We start from the raw sequence: 25,773 nt of genomic DNA on the forward strand, positions 1-25,773 counted from the left end.
TGAATACCTGTAACTTGTAGGTGGTTCAAAGTAGGCGTTGGGGGTGGGGGGAGGCTTGGGCCAAAAAGCAACCCTCTGCTTAGAGTATTTTTAGCTACGGTGGATCAATGGATGTTTGCCAAGAGCTCTGGGGACACGAAAGGCCCCAGCCAGCTGAAAGCAGGGGGAGGAAGGGAGGGACTGCCCAGGGAAGCACGCAGAGGCAGTTCAGGAAAGAGGCCAGTGCTGGCCAAGGGCAGCTGTGCCCACAGGGAAAGCCTGCTTCACCAAATCGCAAGGTTTCTGCCCAACCCATCAGGACTCCCCCACATGCAGCAGGAAAACAGCCACAAAAATAGAGGTGGTCACTCAGCTCCCACCTCCAGCATCAGAAATCTGCCAGACCCGGACAAAAAGCCACCCAGGGATGAGTTGCAGTCCCAGGATCCTCCTGGCCTTGGCCCTCTGGCTTTCAATTTGACACATTCTGTACCCAAACAGTTGCACCTCTAGGAGTATATCCTAAAACCATATTGAGGGTGTGGCCCTAAATCAACCACAAAGAGTGCCCACTGTAGTAAAAATACTAGAAACAAAGTAAAGAATTAACAGTAGGCATTCGGTTCAATGACCTACAGAATAACCAAAAAATTAAATATGCAGCTGCCAAAATGTCTTTTGAAGGGTATGAAATGATCTGGAAATATATCTGTGATGTGTTACTAATAAAAATCAGCTAAGGAAGGAAAAATGTATAATGTGACCCCACATAAATATCTAGGAAAAAGGGACTTCAAGGACAGGAATCAGACATGAATAATAGTTAGCTCTAGTTCAGGAATAAGATTTTTTTTTTTCTGGAAGCTTCTCTCTATTTAGCAATGTGTCTACATTGAGTACATACAAATTATGCTTTCCAGTCTTTTAGCCCTTTGTCTTATGTTCTAAGAGAACCATTCAGTTCATCTCCTTGCTTAGCAATTCATGTTTAAATACATTCGTTCCAATATTCGTTCCAATACTCAGCCACTCGTTGAGTTTATCTTTTTTTTTTTTTTTTCGTTGAGTTTATCTTAATCGTTACTCAATGTTTGCTTTATTTCCATAATTTAATTTTTACTTATAAAACGCTCATAAAATTTACCATCTCAAACATTTTTAAGTGTGCAGTTCAGTGGCGTTAGGCACATTAACATCATCACACAACCATCACCACCATCTGTCTCCAGAACTCTTTTTACCTTGCAACACTAAAACTCCATACCTATTAAACAGTAATTTCCAATGTCTTCCTCCCCCAACCCATCACCTGGAAATCACCATTCTGTTTTCTGCCTTTGTGGATTTGACAACCCTGAGGAACCTCATACCTCATATTTGTCCTTGGGTGACTGGCTTATTTCATTCTGAGTAATGTCCCAAAGTTTCATCCATGCTGTAGCATGTGCCAGAAGTTCCTCCCTGTTGAAGGCTAAGACTCTAGTGTATACAACATGTTGCTTGTCCATTCATTTGTTGATGGACCCTTGGGTTACTTCCATCTTTTGGTTATAATGAATCATGCTGTTATGAACATGAGGGTACAAGTATCTCTTCAGGTTTCTGCTTTTACTTCTTTTGGATATGTACTCAGAAGCAGGATTGCTGGATCATATGGTCATTCTAGCTTTGAGTTTTTGAGGAGCCGCCATATTGTTTTCCATATGGTTGCATCATTTTACATTCCTACCAGCAGCAGACAAGGGTTCCAGGTTCTCTACAGCCTTGTCAACTATTGTTCTTTTCTTTTCTTTTTTCTTTTCTTTTCTTTTCTTCTTCTTTCTTTCTTCCTTTCTTTCTTCTTATTGTAGCTATCCTAATGGGTGTGAGGAGATGATTATTCTATTTTTCTGCCTCTTCCCCAGTTTATTATTAACTAATGAACATTCTCTTGTCTATCTCTGAGAAAAGTATGTTTTCATTTGTTCACACTGTCACCTTGAGTATATGTTCTTTTTTTGTATGTTTAGGGTCTTCCCTTTGTGGTACCAACATTCCTTCCAGGGTAAGTGATTCTAATTGCACCCTCATACTGTGTCTTTTTGGAAACCTGTTAGATTACCTGATGCACAGGTGAGCACAGCCTGGGGGAAAAAGATACATTGCTGACACGTGTGCTTTGATTTGATTTCAGGGACTAGGAGAGAGGCACAGGATGCTCAGTAGCTAGTTTCAGGCAACAAAGGGTTATTGAACCTCTTGGGTATTGCCAACAATCTGGAGTCCACTCCTGTGCCTCCCAGATACCATATTTGCTGCTCATTCCTAGACACTGACAACCCCTTCCCATTACCAATGCCTGGTCCAATGTGGAGAGGGATTCAGGACATGGTGGAGACTGATCTTTTCCTTGGGGACCCTATCTAACAGCCCTGTTAGAGGGAGCTTTACACTCACTTGTGCTTCTTGGCAAGGTGGACACTTGGCAAGGCTTTCTATTACTCACTTGCCTATGTCTTATGATGTACTTTTCCAATCCAATGCCATATTCTGTTTATCTCCCAAAGATCACTTGCAGTTTCGATCCACTGAAGAATCCCCTTTGTCTTTTCAGGGCAAGTATAGATTTTTACAGCTCTCATTTCTGTTATTTATAGGACTCAGGAACCATTTCCTACTTTTGCTGCTCAAAAAGAGGGAAGGACCAAAAGTATAAGTTAGTATAAATTAGCTCGCAGTTCACATCAGCACGTTAGTAAATGACAGAGGTGACATTACCAATCAGTAGACAAAGGGAAATTTTTAAATAAATGGCAGGTATATATAGTTCACAAAGTCTTTGGAATAAATTAAAATTATGGCCTAGCCTCAAACCATACACCAGATTCCACTGGTGGGTATATCATAATCCAAGGCAAGGTGTGTAAACATTTGGTAGATGTTGGACTCAGGTAGAAACAAACTAAACTGGAGGAGAGAGTTTGTGTGGGAATTGTGCTTGTGGAGAAGACCTCAAACCCCAGAATCAGGAGCCACTCGAGGATACTACACAAAGGAATCATCCGAAAATAGAGTTTCAGGGAAATTAGTTTGGTTACACGTGTAAGGTGCACTATAAGGAGAGGGCCTCCTGGAATAGATATGAGATGATCTAGTCTAGGTCAGAATTGAGGGCACTTAACTTCTGGAGGTCCCAGAGACTTCTTAAAATCTGACAGAAGTCACAGGCCAATCCACAAAAATATGCATGTGCATGTACATTGTATACAGGTTCAGGGAATGAAAAAAAGCTCCTGAAGACCAGCTTCTTCTTTCTTTGGGGAAAGAAATTATTCCAGAAAAGGCAAAATAAAATAGGAAAAAAACCAAAAAGGAATAAAAAAACTATGTGTTCAGGAAAAATTGTGTTGATCTCACCAGCCGGGAAGTAAACACTGAGAATGGTAACTGCCCATCCTATTCAGCAGTTAGGCTGGTAACAAGCATGTCTCTCACAGAGCCAACGATCAGATACTTACTGAAAGGTTGAAGGAATATAACGAATCATGCTTTTGATCTTTTGAACATGAAAATCTGCAAATGCTTAGCTAAAAAGTGATGAGTATGGAATGACTGATGTCAAATAGTGCAATAATTTCTCCACATTACACACCCAACACTAATTATGCCCTTTACCAGCTCCTTTTAATGTTATACTTTCTTGATTTGTCAGATAATTTTTATTCCTATTTTCATTTTATCTTTCCTCTGATCGCATACCTGTCTTTTTTAGGAATTCTGATTAAAAGTTTTCGTGGCCACTTATTTGGAGACAATATCCCAAACCAGCTCTGACCCCTAAGCCTTTCTCCAGCCCTATTTCTCAAATTGCATATCAGAAACATTATAATTTACTGGGACTTCTAAAATTCAGATTGTTTAAAATTAAACTAATCCTTTTTTCCTGAGACTTCTTTGTCAACCTCATTATAACTTGACTCTAGTGCATGCTCTCAAAACCCTGGATTTCAAATTTCTGGATTAGTGGGATTTAAATTTTGGAGGCTTTGGACCTCTTTGGGAATCTGGCAAGTGCTATGGACCTTCTTTCTCTCCAATAATACCCTTTGGCTTGAAATCTCTTTTATCTTATATTGGATAACTAGTCTAGCTTACTTATGCTTCTTGTTTATAGGTATATTTCCCCCATCTATTTACTTGCAACCAATCTGAATTGTTATATACAAAGTGTGTTTCTTGTAGACAGCACACTATTGCATATTGAATTTTTATTCATTCTGCTCACCTTTGCCTTTCAATTTGAGGGTTTAGATCATTGAAATTTAGTGTAATTATTAATGTTTTTGGATCTCTGCCATTTTCATATTTATCTTCTGTTCATCCACTGTTTTTTGTTTCTATATTCCCTACTTTTTGCATTCTTTTGGATTGTTTGAATATTTTTTTAGCATTTCATTTAATTTATTGGGTTTTTCTTAAGCTATTCTTTGTATTTTTTTTTAAGTAGTCTCCATGTCCAACACAGGGCTTGAACTCATGACCCTGAGATCAAGAGTCAGGTGCTTAACTGACTGAGCCACCCAGGCTCACCTCCTCTTTGTATTTGCATTAGTTGTTCTTCCTTAATCTTTTGCAGGCTACCTATGGTTAATATTATACCATAATATGTAAAATGTAGAAATCTTGCAGTCAAAAAGGACCTTCTATGTTATTGTTGTAATCTGTAGTATGTCTACATGCCTTAGGAACATCACGAGACAATATTATAACTTTTCTTTAAACAGTTACATACATTCTGTTAAAACTTAAGAAGAAAAAGAAAAAATTTAATATTTACCAAAAGAGTTATTATTTCTGATACTCTTTAGTTATTCCTCAATATCCAGATTTCTTTCTGCTTTAATTTCAATTCAGCCTGAAGATTTCCTTAAGCATTTCTTGTAGTAAAATTTGCTGGCAACAAATTATCTTACTTTCCCTTTTCGCATCTTTATCTTCGTTTCTAGAGGACATTTCCTATTCGGTGTTGACATTTGTTTCGTGTTTTGTGTTTTGCATTTTGTTTTTGTTTTACCATCTGGCTTCCATGCTTTCTGGATAAGAATCAGTGTTTCCCTTTATATAATGTGTTGTTTTTCCCTGGATACTTTTAGGATTTACTCTTTGTCTTTGGTGCAGCCATTCGATTATGATGTACCTAAGTGTGGTTGTCTGTGAATATGTCTGGTTTGGGTTTTATCGACCTTTTGGAATCTGTGAATTCATGTCTTTGATGGAATTTGGGGAGTTTGGGGCTATTATTTTTCTCTCTGCCCTCTTTCTGGGACTCTAATTAGCTGATTTTAGAGTTTTTGATATTGTGGTACAGGTCCATGAGGCTATTCGTGTGTCCATTTTTTCCCATTAATTTCCTCTCTATTTTGATCTATCTTCAAGTTTACTGATTCATTCCCTCTGATATTTATTCTATTTTTTAAAAGCAAGCTCCATGCCCAGTGTGGAGCCCAACATGGTGCTCAGACTCACAACTGTTAGATCAAGACCTGAACTAACATCAAGAGTCAGACCCTCAACGAACTGAGCTGCCCAAGTGCCCTTGATGTTTATTCTTTTATTCAGCTCATTCATGGATTATTACAGATACTCTAACATTAAGTTTTGATTTTTTATGGTTTCTTCTTATGTGTCTATTTTGCTGCTGAGATTTCCTATCACTTATTTCAAGCCTGTTTTCTTTTACTTCATTGAACATAGTTGAAAATAACTACTTTAGGGGCACCTGGATAGCTGAGACTCTTGATTTCAGCTCAAGTCATGATTTCCGGGTTGTGAGATCAAGCCCCAAGTCAGGCTCCGTGCCTAGCATAGTAGGATTCTCCCTCTCCCTCTGCCCATCCCTTCTCTCTCTCTCTCTCTCAATCTTGAAGAAGAAGAAAAAGATGAAGAAGAAGAAGAAGAAGAAGAAGAAGAAGAAGAAGAAGAAGAAGAAGAAGAAGAAGAAGAAGAAGAAGAAGAAGAAGAAGAAGAAGAAAGAAGAAAAGAAGAAGAAGAAGAAGAAGAAGAAGAAGAAGAAGAAGAAGAAGAAGAAGAAGAAGAAGAAGAAGAAGAAGAAGAAGAAGAAGGAAGAAGAAGAAGGAAGAGGAGGAGGAGGAGGACTACTTTAAGGCTTTAGTGTGATAATTCCAACATCTAGATCATCTCAAGGCTAGCATCAGTTAATTGTCTTTTCTGTTTAAAATGGATCATATTTTCCTGGTTCTTCCTGGTTCTTTGTGTGTAGAGTAATTTTGGATTGTGTCCTGGACATTCTGCCTTGTGTTACATAAATTTTTAGTTCTTTTGTAATCCTCTGGAGAATGCTGGTTTTGTTTTGCTTTGTTTTGTTTCGTTTTGTTTCAGCACACAATTAACCCAGGTAGATTCAAACAGTAGGTCCTTTTTTGCCTATGTGCACAGAGGTTCACATTTCAGTTTAATTTTAAACCTTTGCCCTGCTGCTTTGAGTCTGCCCCATGGAAACATCATTAAGGGATCAACCTGAAACTTGCAAGGGTTCTACACATAGTTAGGGGATCCCTTCCCTCTCTAATTCTCTCCCCTATGTGATGTCCTCCTCATTAGTGTATGGTCATCAGCCATGGTTGTCCAGGTACCTTTCTCTGATTCCTCTGGCCAGAAAGATGAGCACATTTTCTATTAGAGACTTAGTTGCCTGTGACCTGCCACTTCATGACTGCAGGTCACCCTCAGTTTTCCCCCAAATGGGAAACTCACCCCATGCAAGTTACTTCTCCAAGCTTCAACTCCTCTCTGCAATCTACCTGACTTTGTTTCCTGTTCAGAATCCTTGGGTTGTTATTTCTCATATTTTGTTCAGAGTTTACAGATTTTATTTAGTGGGAGGTTTTTTCTGAAGGAGGTCTTAAAAAACAAACTCTCCTATCATTTTCTCTTTTTTGGTCTTTATTGTCTAATCCTACCTTAGAGTGAAATGAGGCTATGGCGAAGCACAGTCTAGCAACCAAAAGTCATTAAAAGCAATTCAGCAGCATTGATCTCTCTCAAAGAAGATGGATGGGGATCCATTTCAAAACCATAGCAGAACTTTAAAAAATTATCTTTCCCTGTTACTCTTTCAGTATCGTGACTGCATTTGCTCTGATGCTTTACTCCAAGATACTAAATAAACTTGAAAGTCAGCCCACATACCTTCCTATTTTTGCCCTTCTTCTCTCCATTCTAATTTTCTCTTCCTAAAAACAGTTCTCTTGTTCTCTCTTTTCATTATAAGTTGATTAGACCAATCCCTCTTTTTGCAAACTTCTGCTCTTTCTATCCTTATTCTGAGCAATTTAAATGCCAGGGCCAAGAGGGTAAACTTAGAATCTTACTAAGCGGGGCTCCTGGGTGGCTCAGTCAGTTAAGCATCCAACTCTTGATTTTGGCCCAGGTTATGGTCTCAGGGTTGTGAGATAGAGCCCCATGTAAGGCTCCATGCTCTGTGGGGTATCTGCCTGAGATTCTTTCCTTCTCCCCCTGCCCCTCCCCTAGTTCACATGGGTGCATGTGTGCTCTCTCTCTCTCTCTCTCAAATAAATAAGTAAATCTTTAGAAGGAGAAGGAGAAGAAGAATCTCCCTGAGAAAATGGAATATCCATAAGGGAGAGGCTAAATGCCCAAAGATAGAATTTTTAGGGGGAAAGTAGAGAGGGAGTAGGAGAAAATCACAAATGCTACACTCATAATTTTAAATATAGTTTTTAGAACTATTTATATGTATATATGTATATGATACATATAATATATTTGTGCTATGGATAGCAACAAAGTTTTATAAAGTTCAAACTTTTCTAAGCAAAGCATGACTGGAGTAGTCCATCTTTGAAATTCCAAAGGAATCCCAAATGCTCAGAATGCCCCTGCTTATTGATGAATTATTTTGTGCCACTCTGCTAAGCAACTTGCATATATTGTTTATCAAACTTCATAGCAACACCTCAAGGTAGGCATTGTTCCCATTTACAGGTGAGGGAATCAGGAATCAGAAAGGTTAAGGTTAAGCAACTCCCATCTTTTGAAGAGGCTAGAGATAAGATTTTAACCCACCCACTCCAAAGTCTATTTATTGCTTTCTTCATTTGCCCTTTTGAAAATGCAGGCAAATTCCCAGCAGAATCGGCTGGTGTTTATCTCCAAAGTGGATGATAGTGAGACAGGGAGCATAGTGCTGTGAGGACAACATTCACTCTAAAAGAGGAGAGGAGTGTTACAGTTACAACTTGTCACAGATTTCCTGAAAATCCCTGCAACCCCCTCAGGGTCTCTTTTCTTTCTCCACATCTGCAACAGAAATACAAATGTACCTCACACAAATGTTCAAGACTGTTCTAAAAATAAAATGAGGAGCTTCTGGGTGACTCCATCCTTTAAGCGTCCAACTCTTGATTTGGGTTCAGGTCATGATCTCGTGGGTCTTGAGATCAAGCCCCATGTCGGGCTCCACGTTGAGTGTGGAGCCTACCTGAGATTTTTTTCTCCTTCTCATTCTGCCCCTCCTCCCCTTGCACAAGCACTCAGTCTCTCTGAATAAATAAATAAGATCTTTTAAAAAATAAGATTAAAATGAGAAGAGCTGGGTGAAAATTCTGATGTAAATGTAAATGACTATAATCACATGCAGCCCAACTTACAAACTAACACTTTCTTTTCGAAGTTTTGCAGTTACGACTTCAACAGAGAAGGACCCAAGAACAGCTGGCTAACCAAGGCATAACACCACGTGAGTAGCCGTATCTCTTGTTCGGGACCATGTGATGTGGGAGATGAAAAGTACCTCAGGGGTCATTGAGCCTAAGCCTGGGGATGGGTCTCCCAAGAGCCTCATAGACTCCATGTTGACAGAAACTCCACATATGAATGCTTTGCCCCAGATGCTACTCAGCTGCAGGGGCTTCCCTTTAATGATAGAGGTGGTAGCTAAAATTCCAATTGGTGGGTTTGTTTTTAGAGTAAACGTAATTCACTGTGGGCACCCCTCACCCTTCTGTTACTTTTAGGATGTTGTCACTGTTCTTTCCAGAAGCATCAATCACGTATGCATCCTCTTACCACCTCGGTTTCAATTCTGTTTGGGGTACTTGAGTCCACAATTAATTTAATGTTGCCAAGTGCTTCCTTCCTGGAACAGAGAAGCAATGGCTTTCTAGTATAAATGGTATAATGTTGAGTTACTGGCCATAATTTGGGTCAAAGAAGAAGGATTGTATCTTTTAGTAGAGAGATTTCAAATTTCCTACCAAGTTAGTAATTAAAGCTAACTCTTGATTGCCTATAGAAACACACAGAAGGGGTGCCCCGAATGAATGAAGTCACAGTTCAAGCTCCTTTAGGTCATATTTTTAAATTTTCTTCCCCAATAAAATGTAAAAGTCAAAATTCATGATTCTTGCAGAAATCCAGATCTGTCCTATTACTTTGGAGTTTAGCATGCAATAAGCAGTTTGGCCTGGATATAATGTCCTGCGGTTAGTAATATTAGAGCCCCATGACCCAAGGTCTAAAATTTTAAGTATATAGTCCATGCTCCAGAGCCAGAACAGGACTGAGAATGTTTCAAAGCCTTTTCCATTATAATTCAAAAATAGCTCTTTGTTAATGGCTAAGCCCTCCATACAGTAAACAGCAGGTGACCTTATAGTAGAGCAACATTTTTAGAGGTTTGCTAATAAGCACAAAAGAAACAGCTCACCCCATAATTTACAAGCTGCTTGCACAATTTGTACAGAGGTGATGAGAAACCATAGGATCACATCTGAATGGCCTGTTTCATCTCAGCCCACTAGTGGAGGTGCTAAAAACACAGGTGAGAAGAAAGGTCTACAGACTTCTGGTCAGATAGGTACATTTTCACTCACAGCTGACCAGACCAGCCTTTTTCAGAATCCTGTTACACATGTGTAGAAGCTGACCTGGTTAAGCATCATCTAGAAGAATTATTCACTAAGTGGAAGTGTGTAGTTCCACCAGGATCCTTCCTGTGGGCCACAATCTGTGCCCATGCCCTCAAATATATGAGGAGCACATCTAGTTGGGTAGTATTAAAATAATCTATTGCCCCACTGATGTTTCTTTTCTTTGATTCTGGAAGGGCACATGGAGTAGAGACCCAGGCCCTCTCAATTCACTCAAGCTGTTTACAGCTGATCTAAAACTCGACTTGTGTGCTTAAGTACGCTAAACTGGGGTCTTGCAGCCAGCATTTGGTTGAAAATAAACTTTTTTTCCCTTTCTTTTCTGAGGCTTATGAGGTTAAATCTCTGAGAATCCATAAGAACACCTAGGGAAGATAGGAATGAACCCTATAAAACACTTGAAAATAACGCCTCTATGTACGTTTTGTCAATTCAATGTCCATTTGTAGAGTGGGGTCCAGTGGGGCTACGACATTTTGTTCTCCAGGATTTCCAGAATCAAATAGCATACCTATTAATGAAGTCCTGCTTGACAGAAATTTTGCATCCTTAGTCCGTCGAATATTAATTACCGGGGGGAAAAAAAGTCCTATGAGAGCGAAATGATTTTTTTTTCCTTTCTAATTCAGCAAAATGATAAAGATTAATTAAGTGTCATCCATTTTCCCTAGTCTTCAGCCAGCACCTCTTAGCTAGGCTTCCAGAGGGTATAGATTCAATGTGGAAAAATGTCAAAGCCACAGCAGGTGCACACAGCAAGCCCAGCCTGGACAGACCTCGACTACTTAGTTCTTCTCAGAAAGTTAGATCCAGGACAAATCTTTCACCTGCTGAGAGATTGGGGTGGGGGGGGGGGGAAAGAGAGGTGAAGATGATGAGCCTCATCAGCCCAACTAGAGATTAAACATGCCATCTCAATGCAGTGCCGAGCAGCATGTGTTTGCTTGGGTACCGCTAGGGATGTGTGTAAAGGCAACCCATCAGGAGAAGGAAATGAGAACAGGCAGTCTCAGGGGTCCTATCGATTCAGTCAAATTCCAAATTTTGTTATGAGCCAGACTGTATGCAGGGTGTGTGCTCAGCCCTGTAGGGACAATGAGCAGGAATGTTCCTTGAGCAGATTCAGGATTTTAGAGGAAGAGGTGGTAGGAAACCCACAGTAGTAAAATTCAAGGTGGAATTTGTTACATAATTATTAATACAATCTCACTTTACCCATAAAGTTTGAAATAACTGCAATCCTCCCCCCACCCCACCAGGTTTTAAAGCCTGTCATAAAATGGCTATTTTGAAAGCTAATCGCCAAGCGAACTATTAATTGTCCCGATATTACTGCATAGCATCACTATTCCTAACAGGTCCACAAAAACACCTGCTATCCTTTGGCAGAATTCCTCGTGGGTTTTACATCAGATTAAACCTCAAAGGCATTGCCACCCCTCTTGTGGCAGAGCTGAGGCTAGAACCTATGTTGGGATTGGTCCCTGTGTAGAGTTCTTCCCTCAAAATTTCCAAAGGAATCGCTTGGACTTTGAAAGCACTTCCTTGAGTTCCTCTCAAGCCTTTTGTGGCCAAAAAATTCAGTTGGAATTTAGGGAAGTCAAAAATATACGTATGTGGAAATGCCAAGGAGAACCCAATGGCTTTAACAAGATGGTGTCAGGTTTTCCACCATCATCTATACCTCACCATGACCAAGAGTGAAGAAAAAGTTCCACTGCATTAGCCATGCAGATCTTACTTCACTTGCACATCAAATTGATCATGAAAGTTTCTCTCCCTACTGACTCCAATGAACCGAGCCATGTGTAATTTCAGTTGACTAATGAAACTAGTCCAAGTGGATTGAATTTAACTCCTTCCTTCTTCTTGGGCATGTATCCTGCAGGTTTTGAAGTTCCTGATGAGTAACAAAAAGGCCACAGCAACCAGGCACAAATTCTCTTTCATAATCCCCCTCAATCACTTCTCTTAAGAATTTACTCATTTCTCACTTTTGTCCATTATGGATCTGGGGTTCTCCCCCACCAGGTGCTTTGAATGAATGTAAAGTCATTGTTCCTTGAATTTAGTCAAGAAGGGCAGAGTGCTGAGGCCAGCAGGGAACCCCTAGAACAACTTTCAATAGTGGGGAGAGGTTCTCAGACCAGGAGCTTGGGGCCTAACCAGATTCTAAGATTGCTTTCACATTTATAATACCGTTGTAGAATTTGTAGAATTCACATTGTCAAAATAGCCATGAAATCTCAGTGAAATACCCTCTCGAAATTAGCTCAGAAATATTACTTTAAGAATGTATTACTTGGACTTGTCTCCAAAAATCCCACCTCTGAATCTCTAAATGAAGATTTCAAGTTGCCTCCTTTGCCACCACCAGCCAGTATTCAAAGGGAGCATATCACTGCCCCTCCCTATTGGGGTCAAGGCCACAAAAGACATCTCCATTCTCTGTTTTCTCATGGCTTGAGGACAGAGCCAGCCTCCCCTGTTGACCTGTGGGGCTTGGATCTGTTCACCATTTCTCATGCGGATTTTCTCCACTACAATTCTTTTCCTCGGGCATCATTCTCCTGGGTGGAAACTAAAACACCACCACTTTATTGCAACCACTTGGAAAGGATGATCAGCTCTATGGAGCAGGTGCAACGAATGATCACAGCAATTCAGTAGTGTTTTGACCAACTGCTGTGAGGAGGACCCTGGGGAACACAGAGTGGTCAGGCATGGGTTCTGTTTCATCTGAAACAGATGGTCTGGAAGGGGCCCCAGATCACCCCTGCTCTGTTGTTCCAAATAGTGATGTTGGAACCCAGGGGAGAGAGGAGGGAACAGGTAGCTTATTGTCCTCAAATACGGAGAACAAGACAACTGCAGTAGACTGGAGCCCCAGAGAGCCTGCGGCATCTCCACAGAAACTTCCAGAAAGCTGCCTCTGGCCAGAACGTAGTGCCGGGCAGCTTGGGTCCTTGATCTGATCAGAGTAAATGAATTGAAAAATACGATGAGCTGTCTATGAACGGTGCCACCTTATTTGTTTTGCAGACTAATCCCAGCCACAGCAAAGCCTTGGTAAATCCCCGAATTCTCTGTGGTCCCTCTCCTGAATAGCAGCAAGAATGACTGGGCACACTCCTGTTCCCACACCACATGCAGCTTCATGATAGTTTTGAGAAGTCGACTCTGCAAAGTCTTTCCTCCTCTTCTCCATGCACCCATCTGACTTGGCTTCTCCCTCCAGCACCCTAGCACACACACTGTTGGCTGTTTGAGCAGCACACGGCACGAGGGTTTTAATCTGTCTGCCTCCTCCCTTTCTTTTCTTTTCTTAAAAAAGATTTTATTATTAGAGAGAGAGCATAGAGGGAAAGGGAGAGGGCTCCCCGCTGAGCAGGGAGCCTGATGTGGGGCTCGATCCCAGGACCCTGAGATCACTCAAACCAAAGGCAGAGGCTTACCCAACTGAGCCACCCAGGCACCCCCTTCCTTTCTAACATATCAAGTTCCAGGACAGGCAAAGGCACTCTGAATTTCCATGCCGAGCCAATATGGGGGTCTAGAATCCTAAATGTTGTCTTCTCCCTCCTTCTACCTTCTGGTTCCTTCTTCCTTAGAAACTAGTAAGCCAGTGATGACATGCATGCTTTGAACTCTTCTTCCGAGAACTGCCAACGTATCACGTATGTTGCATTAAACTCTCCCAAGTATGCAGCCAGGTCTTAAGTATAACAAAGCTACCTTTTTGGATACCTGGGATTCTTCTTTGGGTGCCAAATAAACAGTTCATTGCCAACCTAAGAAGGAATGTGATTTCCAAAGCGTTCACAGTTACACAGAGCATGTACCTCACCTGCTCAGAAGAGAGCCATTCACAATCTGGTTGGTCTTTAAAAGTGAGGCGAACAGATAGACCAGCATTTTATAGGTGGGAGACTCACATGTGTTTGAGGAGACAAAGAGCCAAGACGGGTGGTTCCCAAATTTTCAGTCACCCAAGATTTCTTTTTAAAGATTTAAAAATATATATATATATTTTTTTTTTTTTCATTTATGAGTGACACAGAGAGGCAGAGACACAGGCAGAGGGAGAAGCAGGTTCCCTGCAGGGATCTCGATGCGGGACTCGATCCCAGGACCAAAGTCAGACACTCAACCATTGAGCCGCCCAGGCGCCTGAAGACGATTTTAATTATACTCCACACTATGTTTGAAATTGTTTTGTCCTCCCCCCACCCACCCAAAGAAGCCCACATTGATGAATTAAGGATCCATATATCTGTTTTTGATTAATTAATTGGCATTGAAAACTGACCAGCCTGTGCTTTTTGGTGAGAACAGCCATCCCCAAGCACTCCGTTAGGATCCTAGGCAGCAACAATGAAAAGTGACCATTCCCTTAGGCTAATCAGCCTTTCTCCAGGCACACATTCCCTTTTTCATTTGTTCTTTGAAATGCTGAAAATCCTAGAAATTCACTTCTCTTATTTGGAACTCCTGGGTTCCTGAGGACCCTAGAGTGGGACCTAGTGGCCTAGTGAACTCCAGAGCAGCGAGTCGCAAACTGGGGCATCAGGATCAGCAAGGACGGCTGTGTTTCCACCACAGATCCCCAGGGCCCACCCCCCAAGGGTCCCGTGGTAGAGCCTGTGAATTGGCATTTCTGACAAGCTAGCATCCCGAAGATGCCAGTCCAGGAGGTTGAGAACCACTGTCCTGGTTGCCGCCCTGGGACACCAGCCCTATGATTCTGCATCACCCTCCTTATCTGTGATGTCGAGGGAACTGGGTTCTGTCCAACAAGCCTTGGAGGGAGCGACCCCGTGAGAGCTGCTGCCAACAACAGGCTCCCTCCACCCTGCACTGAGGAGTCAGCCTGTCCCCTTCACTGATGTCTCAGTGGCCCTAGGGCCTATATTCTTTTTTTCCCTGGGCTCCCATTGGAGACATGAGGTTAGAGTCCAGAGCTGGAGACCGCAGGAGGCCTGTTCTTTCCTGGGGCTCTTTCCTGAGCTTTAGTAAGCAAATGTTTATACACACAGCTGACCCAAATTAGCTGGAGCTGCGGGACCGAAATAGGAATAGGCCGTAGCTAAACTCTGAGGTGAAAACATGAATTCCCTTGTGAGAAGTGATTAATCTTCCTCCAGGGGGAGCAAGTCAGATGTGTGGCTGACTGAATTTACAACCATGTTTTAATTTGAAATCCCGTTGACTTATTATTTTTTTAAATTAGAAATCCAAATTCCTTTTCAATCTTAAATGTCAGCGTCCCCAAAAACACAAAATTTTGTCATCTGATACTCCCAGGGCTGGTGGCAAGAGGCCCTTTGTGTATTTTCCAAAAAGTCAACTTGGGGGGGTGCATTAATGGCTTTCGCTGGCCCTCAGGGGAGCTGGCTAAAACCCCACATTCTCTGGAGTCATGGAAAAAGCAAATGTCAATCACAGGGCCATGGCAGGATAGTTTTCCGTGGTGTGACCCCAAGCCAATACCCCTTATAACATCCCTAAAGCCCTGAGGAGAACAGCGTGTGGTAAAACACAGTGTGTGGACCTCTTTGGCTTTCTTCCCAAGTCCTTGCCAAATGGACATAGTGTCTCCCACTCTGTCTCTGTGATAGAAGGTTCCAGAACCTTTGTGCTCCTGGCATCAGAGACCTGGACTGCACAAATCATTTCACAAGTTATTAACACCAAGAAGTGATGAATTATGGCTCTCCAAAGCTAAGATACAGGGAATGCATTGTTTCTTAGAACAATTAATAAACTCTGCTAATAGGAATTGAAGAGTCTCAGGGGCAAGAGAACTAGATAAATTCCTCCTAATTCCTAAGCACAATTAAAAAAAAAAACAATTGAGTTTGGAATCTAAGTGATACATCAGGAGAGATTCATACTGCTCCCTTAGGGCTGCTGCTTAAGGAAAAGGATGTGTTAATTCTTTTTAACCACTTAAGACAGCCACACAAAGATCATTTCCAGAGTATGTAAGTGATTTGGCCAACACCAATATGTAATCCCGAACTAGATGGCCACCAGACTAAGGGATGGAGGGGAAGACCTATTGGGTCAGATTGTACAGATTGACCAGGGCTCCCCTGGACTTCAAGCAGACTTGTAGGATCTGGTTGCCTTGGGATCAGGAGTTGCTTTCAGAGCTCCATCAGTATAGACTGCAGCTGTGATCAAATACAGGAAAACACAAGCCTCCTTACAAGGAATGGCGACCAGATCCAAATCAGAGAAAATGCACAAGCAATGCAGAAGCATGGCACATTTCTCCATATGATTTCCCAGAGCTACTGAGTGGGGACAAGTGTGTGTGTGTGTGTGTGTGTGTGTGTGTGTGTGTGTGTGTTTAGGGGGATGTTGTATAGGGGGAACATTGGAAATGGAAGATTTTGCGAAGAACCCCCCATTTTTAAAGACTTTATTTATTTATGGGGGACACACAGAGAGATACAGAGACACAGGCAGAGAGAAGCAGGCCCGATGCAGGACTCGATCCCACGACCCCAGGATCACACCCTGAGCGGAAGGCAGATGCTCAACCACAGAGCCACCCAGGCTCCCCAGAAGCCCCTTTTAGGAGCGAAATCAACAAAGAGAGACATGTTGGATTGATGGGAAATGTAATATTCAAGCTACACATTCCATTATTCTTCCCATAAGAAAGGAAGCCCCTTAATGTCTGCTCAGGGTGAGGAGGCAGGTACTCGCCCAGCATACTTGGCACAAGGCAGCCCGCTGGGACCATCCCAGGGGGGCAAGGAGGCTGAGGAGGAAGGAGCGTGCCTTAGAGGATGATAAGGTGGTCGACCAACTGCCAGGACTACAATGCCATTTGTTGGATGTCTAACAAGCCCTCCTGAAAATCTGTGCTCGAATTTAGAATTTACCATAAAGACGGAACGAGACTCACACATTCACATACACATATACACACACCTCCAAGAGCCCATCTGGTCAGAAACCCAATTTTTAAGCTGGCCAAACCTTGGAAGAATATCTCATTGCCTGCCACTTAAGAGTGGACAACTCCTGGAGTGACACTTGGACCCCAGATCATGTTGGTCATGGGCTTGCCCAGGCTTAGAAAGGCATTCAGTGCAGGTCTGTGCCCTCTGACCGACCTCATCGCTTAGGATGCGAAGTGATTGTAGCTCCTGACTGATGGTTTCAGGGGGGCTCAGGAAAGCTCATAAGAGATGCAGAATGTTGCCCAGCACCGTTCTGCTGCTTTGCTGAGTCAAAGGTTTCCCCACTGGAGAGTAGGAGGAAGAGAGAAGGATGGAGGAGGCCCTAGGTCCTGGCGGTTCAGGCTGCGTGTGCTTTGGCTGACCAATGCCTGTGTCTCCCGGGTGTTGATGTTTTGAACATCACACCGGAAGAAGCAAAGTTGTCAAAGGACCTAGGCCCTGAGCCCAAACTGTGACCCTGGGCAAGTTCAGCCAATTGCTGTGGACTCAGTTTCCCCAGGGCGGGAGCTCATTTCACCATCTCCAGGGCCCCTTCTGGCCCTCGAAGTCTGGTTCTGTCTTCTCACCCCAGCACCCTCAGTTTGCGCCTTCCTGTCCAAGCAGTCACGGACCTCATCCAAAGCTCGAGTCCCTTCCCTGCAGGTGGGACGCATCCCCCATGGTCTGCAGCGTCCTCCCGGATTTCTGCACCCAGGGGCAGAGCAAAGTGGAAGAGGGCGTTAGCTACCCCATCCGCCCCTGTCCCTCACTCTGGGTCAGCATCCGGTCTGCCACGGGTCCCCGTGCCTTCTCAGGATCTCGGAATGCCCTGTCTCCACCACCTCTCCCCCTGTCGCACGTCTGCCTCTGCTTCTCCTCCTGTGCTCACCCTTGATTCCACCTTCCTCTGGACCCTCTGGCTTCAGGGAAGCTGGTGTCCTCCAGGCCTCTCGTCTTCAATTGCTTGTGGCCTAATAAAGGCGCTCACGTCCATCCTGTCTGCGCACCGCTCAGCAAGCGCACCAGCAAATCCCATCTCGCTGCTCGATGCCCTGAGCCTGCCTCTGCTCACCTCCCTGTCTTTTCCTTGCAGCACTGAAAAGTCCAACTGAATTCCATGAGCAAAGAAAACATTTGGATAGTGACAAGGTAATTTTTGTTTTTCAAACTGCCCCCTTTCTTACCTTGGACCCCAGGGTATAGATCTCTGAGTGCTCAGCTTTGGCTAAAGCAGGTGAAATTTCTACCACAAACTTGATACATGCCCCCTTCACCACCACCCCCCGACCCGCCAACCCCACCCACACCATAGGGAATCTTTCTCCTATGAACCAAAAACTTTAGAAAATGCATTTGAACACATTTAGCTTTAAATCTACTTTTTAGCTTTTAAGAAAAACACATCCCCAATCTTTGTGATGTTGGGAAGATCATTGCAAGGGTGCCGCAGAAGTCAGAGAGACTTTGAAAAGCCTTACAGCCCTTTCTTATAATCAGGTTTTTAAAAACCCAATTTAATAGTAAGGTAGGAGTCTGTGAAAGCAGAGCTGATTGGAAGTTACTTAAAGGCAAAAGGCGGGTTTATTTCTCTCTCTCTCTCTCTCTGTTTGTTTGTTTAGCATTTTAGGTTAGAGGGGGGATTGGCATATACTCTCTACCTTCTTAGCAGATCTCCACAAACTGACTGACCAATAATATCATAAAAACTATTTAGAGGATAAATAAAAACTCATAAAAACTATGAGAAGGAAATGCAAAGGGGATGCCTTTCTCCTGGGATCTCTCTGCCTATGAGATATGGCCTTGCAACTACTTAGCAGGTGGAGAAAGGAGCAGAGCTCGGTACCTCTTCAAAGTTGCCCCTGTGAGGCTGTGGTCCCTGCTGCCTGGATAATAATTGTCTTTCAAGTGAATGGGAGGGATCTCCAGACCCCTCTCAGGGGTCAAATAGGAGATCCAGTATAGTGGGATTAAAAACCCAGACCTGGAAATTGGGGCCCAAGGTCTAGATGTGGCTCTGCTGGAGCCCACATCGTCCCCACAGACAGCTCCACCGTTGAGAGGACAGTGGGATTCGGTCAACAATCTCCCTGTGCCCTTTTTGTTCACAATACTCCTGAATTTACATCTTCATAGGTCCTAAGAGAGAAGGCAGGTGAATATTTGGAAGGGAGCGTACATTGTCATGTTTTACCAGATGGACTTGGGGTACATTTTGTCTCTAACCATAGTCAGTTTCGTGGCTGTTTTAAGAGTCCGTGAACTAGAACAGACTACAACACAAACAGTGTGGCATCATTGGAGGTTTATTAATATTTTACTAACATGCACCTGCCTGGCCTTTTAGGGTGCAGGGGTTCTTACCTCTTTACTGAATGTTTCCATCCCAAAATTACCAGAGAAGCTTTGGTTAAGTGTTCCTGCATCAAAATGTAGGAGGCCGGGGATAACGCGCAGGTCCTATTTGCCAAAAGAAGGACTGTTTTCCCCTTTGAGAGAAACCGAGGCTCTTTTAAAAAGGTAAAATGAGGCAGGTCAACTGTGTGAGGTCACCAGCGGAATATGTCCTGTGTTTGTGCTTGCAGGCTGAAGACGGTCTGAAGCACAAGGTCAGAAACAGGCCCGACCGCGCCGACGTGGTTAATATGCACATACTCCAAGGTGAGTCTGCACCCAGGCATAAGCCAGAAGAGTGGGCCACATGCCAGAGTTCTTCCCTCTGTGTGTCCTGTTAAAAAGTGTCCCCTGCCATTCCAGAGTGGTCATTTGAGTTGTTCTAGGGCCTTAGAGACAGTCAAATCAGGAAGATATGAGCTGGGCTCCAGTCTCAGCTGTGCTACTTCCTGAACCTCCCTGAGCATGCCTCTCTCCCTGCCATGTATCAGATGCCTCTGAAGTGTGTCCACCCTTTAGCCAGTAATGAACCTCTAGTATGTTAACTGAAGAAAATATTTTATTTTTTATACAAAAAATATATATACGTATATACAAAAGTGTATATACATACATACAAAAAATGTATATACAGCGGTGTTGATTGAGGAGTTATTTTTGATGTTGAAACATTGAAAACAGTGAAATGTTCAACACTAGAGGATTGGCTGAATTAATTATCCATCATCTGGATGATTGAATACCTTGCAGCCACTACAAATGAGACTTTATTTTTGCTTTATTTTATTTTAAGATTTTATTTATTCATTAGAGACACAGAGAGAGGCAGAAACACAGGCAGAGGGAGAAGCAGGCTCCATGCAGGGAGCCCGATGTGGGACTCGATCCCAGGACTCCAAGATCACACCCTGAGCCAAAGGCAGACACTCAACCACTGAGCCACCCAGGCGTCTCCAAATGAGACTTTAAAACAAAAAAGATATAATGAGAAAAGGCTTGCAAGATGACGTTGAGTGAAAAAAAAAAACAGAAAACAAAGCTATATTCATGGTCTGATTCGGGGATGGACAAACATATACATAAATAGTATTTGTAGTCCAATTCTGTGATTTAAAAAAAAAAAAGAAAAGAAAAGAAAAAAATAAACATAGTCCAGGGGTGCCTCAGCAGCCCAGTTGGAGAGTGCGACTCTTGATCTCAGGTTGTGGGTTCGGGCCCCATGTTGGGTATAGAGATTACTTAAAAACAAATCTTGAAACAAATAAATGCATCAATCAATCAAGCAAAAACCTAACCCTAACAATAAATATAAATAGTTAAGAAAGACATCCACCTATTAAAAACAGTTGACTCAAAGTGAGGAGTTTCTTGACTCTTTCATCTTTTGTATACTTTTTTAGCATTTTCCATGCTTAGGATGGACAAATATGTAGTAATACCACAATTAAAAATGCATGAAAGGGGCGCCTGGGTGGCTTAGTCACTTAAGCATCTGACTCTTGATCTCCGCTCAGGTCTTGATCTCAGGGTCATGAGTTCGAGCCCCATGTGGGTTCTACACTAAGCATGGCGCCTACTTAAAAAAAAAAAAAAAAAAAAAAAAAAAAAAGCATGAGAAATGTTATTTGTTACATCATCACAGTCTTGTATTGAAATAGGCTGTGAACTGCCACAACCCCCAGTTCAGTTGCATGTCTCTGGTGGTTCCCGTGGGATCCTCTCTTCTCCCCAACAGATATTGGGAATTAGCACCGTAGGACACCACAGATCTGTCAGATACTAAATGACCCCTCTTTGCAAAGGTTCATGGTCTAGTTTTGGAAGCAGCAGTATAAGATGGGAGAACATGGCTCTCTGTACTAGAGGCAGACAAGCAAAAGGGGCACGTTAAGATAGACTTCGTGCTGGGACCTGAAGAATAGGCTGCTGGGCTGGTAGTGGGGAGAAGATAGGAAGCACACGAGGGTGGGGAAACTAAGCAAAGCTACAAAGGTGAACTTGGTAGGACATGAGAGACAGAAAAGGAAGGACCAGGGCCCCTGGAGTGATTGTTTGGGGATGGAATCTCCGTTCATGGTGCAGCCAGAGTGGCATCATACAGGGGGTTTTGAGGGAGGAGTATTTTTTGAAGATTAATTCTGTGTTGGTGTGCAGGATGAATCCAAAAGATCCCTGAGGCAGGGGACCCAGCAGAAAGCCCTTGGCATGACCTGAGGGGACGTTAGGGAAAGTTCAAGGGAGAACTGAGATTCGAACCTGTTCTTTGGTTCAGAGTACGCATGTTTTGTCTCAATAAGATCTGACCTGTTGCAACCATACGACATCGCTGGACTGCTCCTGTATGGAGATTTCTAGATCAGCCACCAGACACCAGGTCTGGGTTAGTGGGTTGCTAATAATAGAATGACAGGGCTGGGAGGCTGGTGTGTGAATATCTCCCCTTTTAAACCTACAGCGTTGAGCCTAAAGCTACAAAGTTTTACGAAATCCTAACGGCTCTGATTAGAGCAACAACTGGTTGACTAGACTCTCCTCCAATTTCTTACACAGATTCTGGGAGTAATAGAAAGAGGAATACACGGGTGATTCGGGGCTTGTTAGCAACCTTTATCACCCTCCAAATGATGAGAAACTGCCCTTTGGATGAATTGAATTTTAAATTTCCCCTGTTGAATACGTAATTGTCTCAAAGGGATTTTTTTTTTTTCTTTTACAACGGATCTTGACTTTGGCATAATTTAGTGTCACAACGTCACCAAACCTAAACCCCTTAAGAAAGTGATACTGCAAATAATTATAATAATAGATGGATTTGCGGCAGTCCCAGCCCTTGCCAAGCAACCTACAGGCAGGATGTGCATCCAAATGCTGTAGTTTAGGGTCAACAAGCAATGTAGGCCCCATGGACTTCCTGCTCACAGAATTGCCAAAATGCACATTTTTTTTCCCCAGGAATCGGCGCAAAGCACGTTTCTCTAACTCTTCCGTGCGTCTTGATTTGCCTTTATTTGGAAGTGTCTAGTCTTTGCTGCTAATCCATGTGAAATGACCATGATCGCACTGAAAAATCATTAGGGTGCGACACAATGGTTCGCTTACAAAAGCAAAAAACAGCACCGAAGCCAAAAATGATGTCAGAACTCTAGAACCGATTCTTCTTGTTTCGACCTCTTAGCCTCCACTGCAGAGAGGTCCATCCCAACTGCTCAGATGAAGCTGAAAAGAGCCCGACTCGCAGATGATCTTAATGAAAAGATCGCTCTCCGGCCAGGGCCCCTGGAGCTGGTGGAGAAGAATATACTCCCTGTGGATTCTGCTGTGAAGGAGGCCATAAAAGGTAGTTAGAAGCCATGGTAGGCTTCCCTCTGTGCTCTGGGATCTGAGGGCAGCCAAGGCTCTGACAGGCTGAGGGCCCTGGGGGCGGGGCCTCTAGGGGTCCTGGGGGTGGGGCCTCTAACTGCACAGGAGTCCTGGTGGTGGGGTGTCGCTGTCCCAGAGTCTCCATCCCCAGAGGTCCTGGGAGTGAGGGCGACACTCTTCATCCTTTCACCTGTTTGTTTGGGGTTGCAGTGAATTTATAGATTAGTTGATGGGTAATTTATATGTTTAAAATATTTTAATTCTTTGGAGACAGGAATAGAGTTTCTCTTTCCACGTATTCAAATGATCTTTCATGCTTTTTTAAAGTCATGTTAATTATGGTTGACATAGGAAATCTATTAATTTTGCACATTGATTTGTAACTTTGAAGAATTTCTTAATAGGGCCAAGAGTTTCTCAATTTATCTTAGACTGCCTGGGTACATAATCGTATCTCCTACAAATAATGAAAATTTGTCTCCCACCTCATTTTTTTTCTGCCTTGGTGCACTGGCTGATACTTGAAAAGCAACATCAAGGTTTTATTAGTATATGATATAATTAGCATCATCTAAAAAATTATAGTATATTCATAGTATAAATTATATAGAATTTTCATGTTTTGTTTACATTACATATTTGTGAATTATATGAATTTTATATAAAGTGTACAATATACTATATTAGATCAACTTAATATATATTTTATTACATATAAGATATCTATATGTTGTTATGTATCATATAAAATTATAGATATGAATTATATAAAGCACATTATGTTATTTCATATTCTATAATGAAAAATGCAATTTAATAATTATAAATATATTACATAGTAGAAAATCATCATTATTTGTACATTGCCAGTGCTTCAATCAGTATTATATTATTTTATATATGTTATGTTTTGTTTTGTTGATAACAATTTTTTTGTTTCTATCATAAATGGTGATTTCTTTATTCACGTACCTCTGTATATGATGTTAGCTTTTAGGTATGCTAAGGAAGCATTTCTTTTTTTTTTTTTAATTTTTTTTTTCATTTATTTATGATAGTCACAGAGAGAGAGAGAGAGAGGCAGAGACACAGGCAGAGGGAGAAGCAGGCTCCATGCACCGGGAGCCTGACGTGGGATTCGATCCTGGGTCTCCAGGATCGCGCCCTGGGCCAAAGGCAGGCGCCAAACCGCTGAGCCACCCAGGGATCCCAGGAAGCATTTCTCTATCCTATCCTATTAAGACTAGGGTATAAGACAGATGCTGAATTCTTAAATAATTTCAACATGCACAGAAAGATGATCACATGGCTTTTCTTTTTGACCTAGGAATATGCATTGCCCTCTTTCCTAATCACCTTGCATTTCTGGAAAAATCCTATGTAGAATGTTTTTTCTAGAAATATCTGATATTTTATTTGAGATTTGCATCTATTTTATTAGGGTAAGAGTTGCTGCTAAACAAACCACAACATTTCAGCAGTTTAACAATAGAAGTTTATATCTTGTTCATAAACAGTCCAGGGAGGATTTTCCATAATGGCAGATCTTTCAGGCACCCAGGCCCCTTCAGCCTGGCTGTTCCACTGTACCCTAGAGCAGGACAGCAAACTTTTTCTTAAAGGGCTGGACAGTAAGGAAGCGATTTAAGCTGTCACAACTACTCAGCTCTGCTGCTGCAGTGCAAAGAGTCCTAAGCAATAAGTCAACAAGTTGGCATGGGTGTGTTCCAATAAAACTTTATTTACAAAAGCAGGCCCACGGGCCATAATTTGTCAACCTGTACCCGACAGCCCTCACATCCTCTGTACCTAGCCAGTGAGAGGAAAAAAGGAATGGAAACACCCACTCACCTATTTTAAAGGCCTCTACCTAGAAATAAGCACATCACTTCTGCTCCTATTCCACTGTGAAAATAGTGGGTAGGGCTGGGGAACCTTTTGTTTTCTGGCTGAACAGTGATTTTCTGGCAATGTCTCTCTACCATGAAAGGTGGAACATAAATTTTGATGGATAGCTAGTCTTCTCTGCTACAGTGTTCACAAAAAATAACCGTCTTTGTTGTTGTTTTATGCTTGTCAGGTTTAAAGTGTCAAGATTATACATGCTTCACAAATAAGTTATAATTATCTTTCCATATTTTTCCATGTTTGGAAAATGTTTAAATATGACCCCAATGATCAGCTGTTTGAAAAGATTGCCTATTAAATTTGCGGAGGCTCTGGTACTTCCCTTAGCAGTAGTCCTGTGATAGCTGTCCTTTAGTTTTGTCCATAGTTACTCATGTATTCAAATTTTCTCCTTAAGAAGACTTGTACAACTGCAGAAGGGGGAGAAACAGAAGGGGAAGGGGCAGAGGGAGAGGGAGAGAGAGAATCCTAAGTGGGCTTCATACCCAATGAGGAGCCCAATGAGGGGCTCAATCTCATCATCCCAGGACCATGACCTAAGCCGAAATCAAAGAGTCAGATTCTCAGTCGACTGAACCACCCAGGTGCCCTTAAAATTTGCATTTTTCAAAAAATTCTCATTATTCCACTGACTTACAAAGTTATCAGCCTAAAGTTGTATAAAGTCTTGGCTTAGAATTGTTCTAAGCTGCTCTCAACCAGGGGTTCTGTTGTATTTTTCAATGCAGTGTTGTTAAATCGTTTATTTACTCCCTTCTTCCCTCCTTCATCACACTTGCTAAAAGTCTTTCTATTTAGTCGGTTATTATCACAAGGAAGCAGTTTGTGAATTTGTTTTGTGGATTTTGGTTTCTGGTCTCTTACTTGGATTCATTTAATTTTGCTTTGCATCAAGGTCATCAAGAAGGAGAACCTCCATGAGGAGAGCTGAGGGTCAAGACTATTCATCAGTTTTGGGTGCAGTAGGGACAGGTGGAGGCAGAGGGAATGTTAAACAACATGCCTCTATTTAGGTGAGGAGTCAGAGAGCATGAGCAGGAGTATGGTCAGCAGAAATGGATAAACATGAGGGCTAGCAAAAAATATATATATATCAATTGAGACAAAGGGAAGGCAAGAGATAACACTTAGGTTTCTCTTTAAGGTAACTGGGTAAATGGCAGCCATTTATCAAGATGGAGCCCATGAGTAGAAGAGCAGATTTGGGGTGAGATGATGGATTCTTG

At 42.3% G+C, this 25,773-nt stretch overlaps 1 protein-coding gene across 15 annotated transcripts in view; it reads left to right on the top strand.

Annotated features, from left to right (window-relative positions):
* Positions 1-25,773, top strand: part of MYOCD (myocardin) — a 100,998-nt gene that overhangs the window by 28,894 nt on the left and 46,331 nt on the right. For 9 of the 15 annotated variants that reach the window (XM_025428342.3, XM_025428347.3, XM_025428340.3 and 6 more), the window contains 4 exons: positions 8,672-8,737; positions 17,979-18,034; positions 19,471-19,546; positions 22,455-22,616. In XM_025428342.3, the coding sequence (XP_025284127.1) occupies positions 8,672-8,737; positions 17,979-18,034; positions 19,471-19,546; positions 22,455-22,616 (360 nt within the window). Of the gene's footprint in view, positions 1-8,671; positions 8,738-12,971; positions 12,999-17,978; positions 18,035-19,470; positions 19,547-22,454; positions 22,617-25,773 lie in introns of all 15 variants that reach the window. The other 6 variants (XM_025428350.3, XM_025428349.3, XM_025428348.3 and 3 more) reach the window with 2 other exon arrangements.

Source organism: Canis lupus, chromosome 5 (genome assembly GCF_003254725.2).
Source record: "Canis lupus dingo isolate Sandy chromosome 5, ASM325472v2, whole genome shotgun sequence".
NCBI classification, from domain to species: Eukaryota; Metazoa; Chordata; class Mammalia; order Carnivora; family Canidae; genus Canis; species Canis lupus.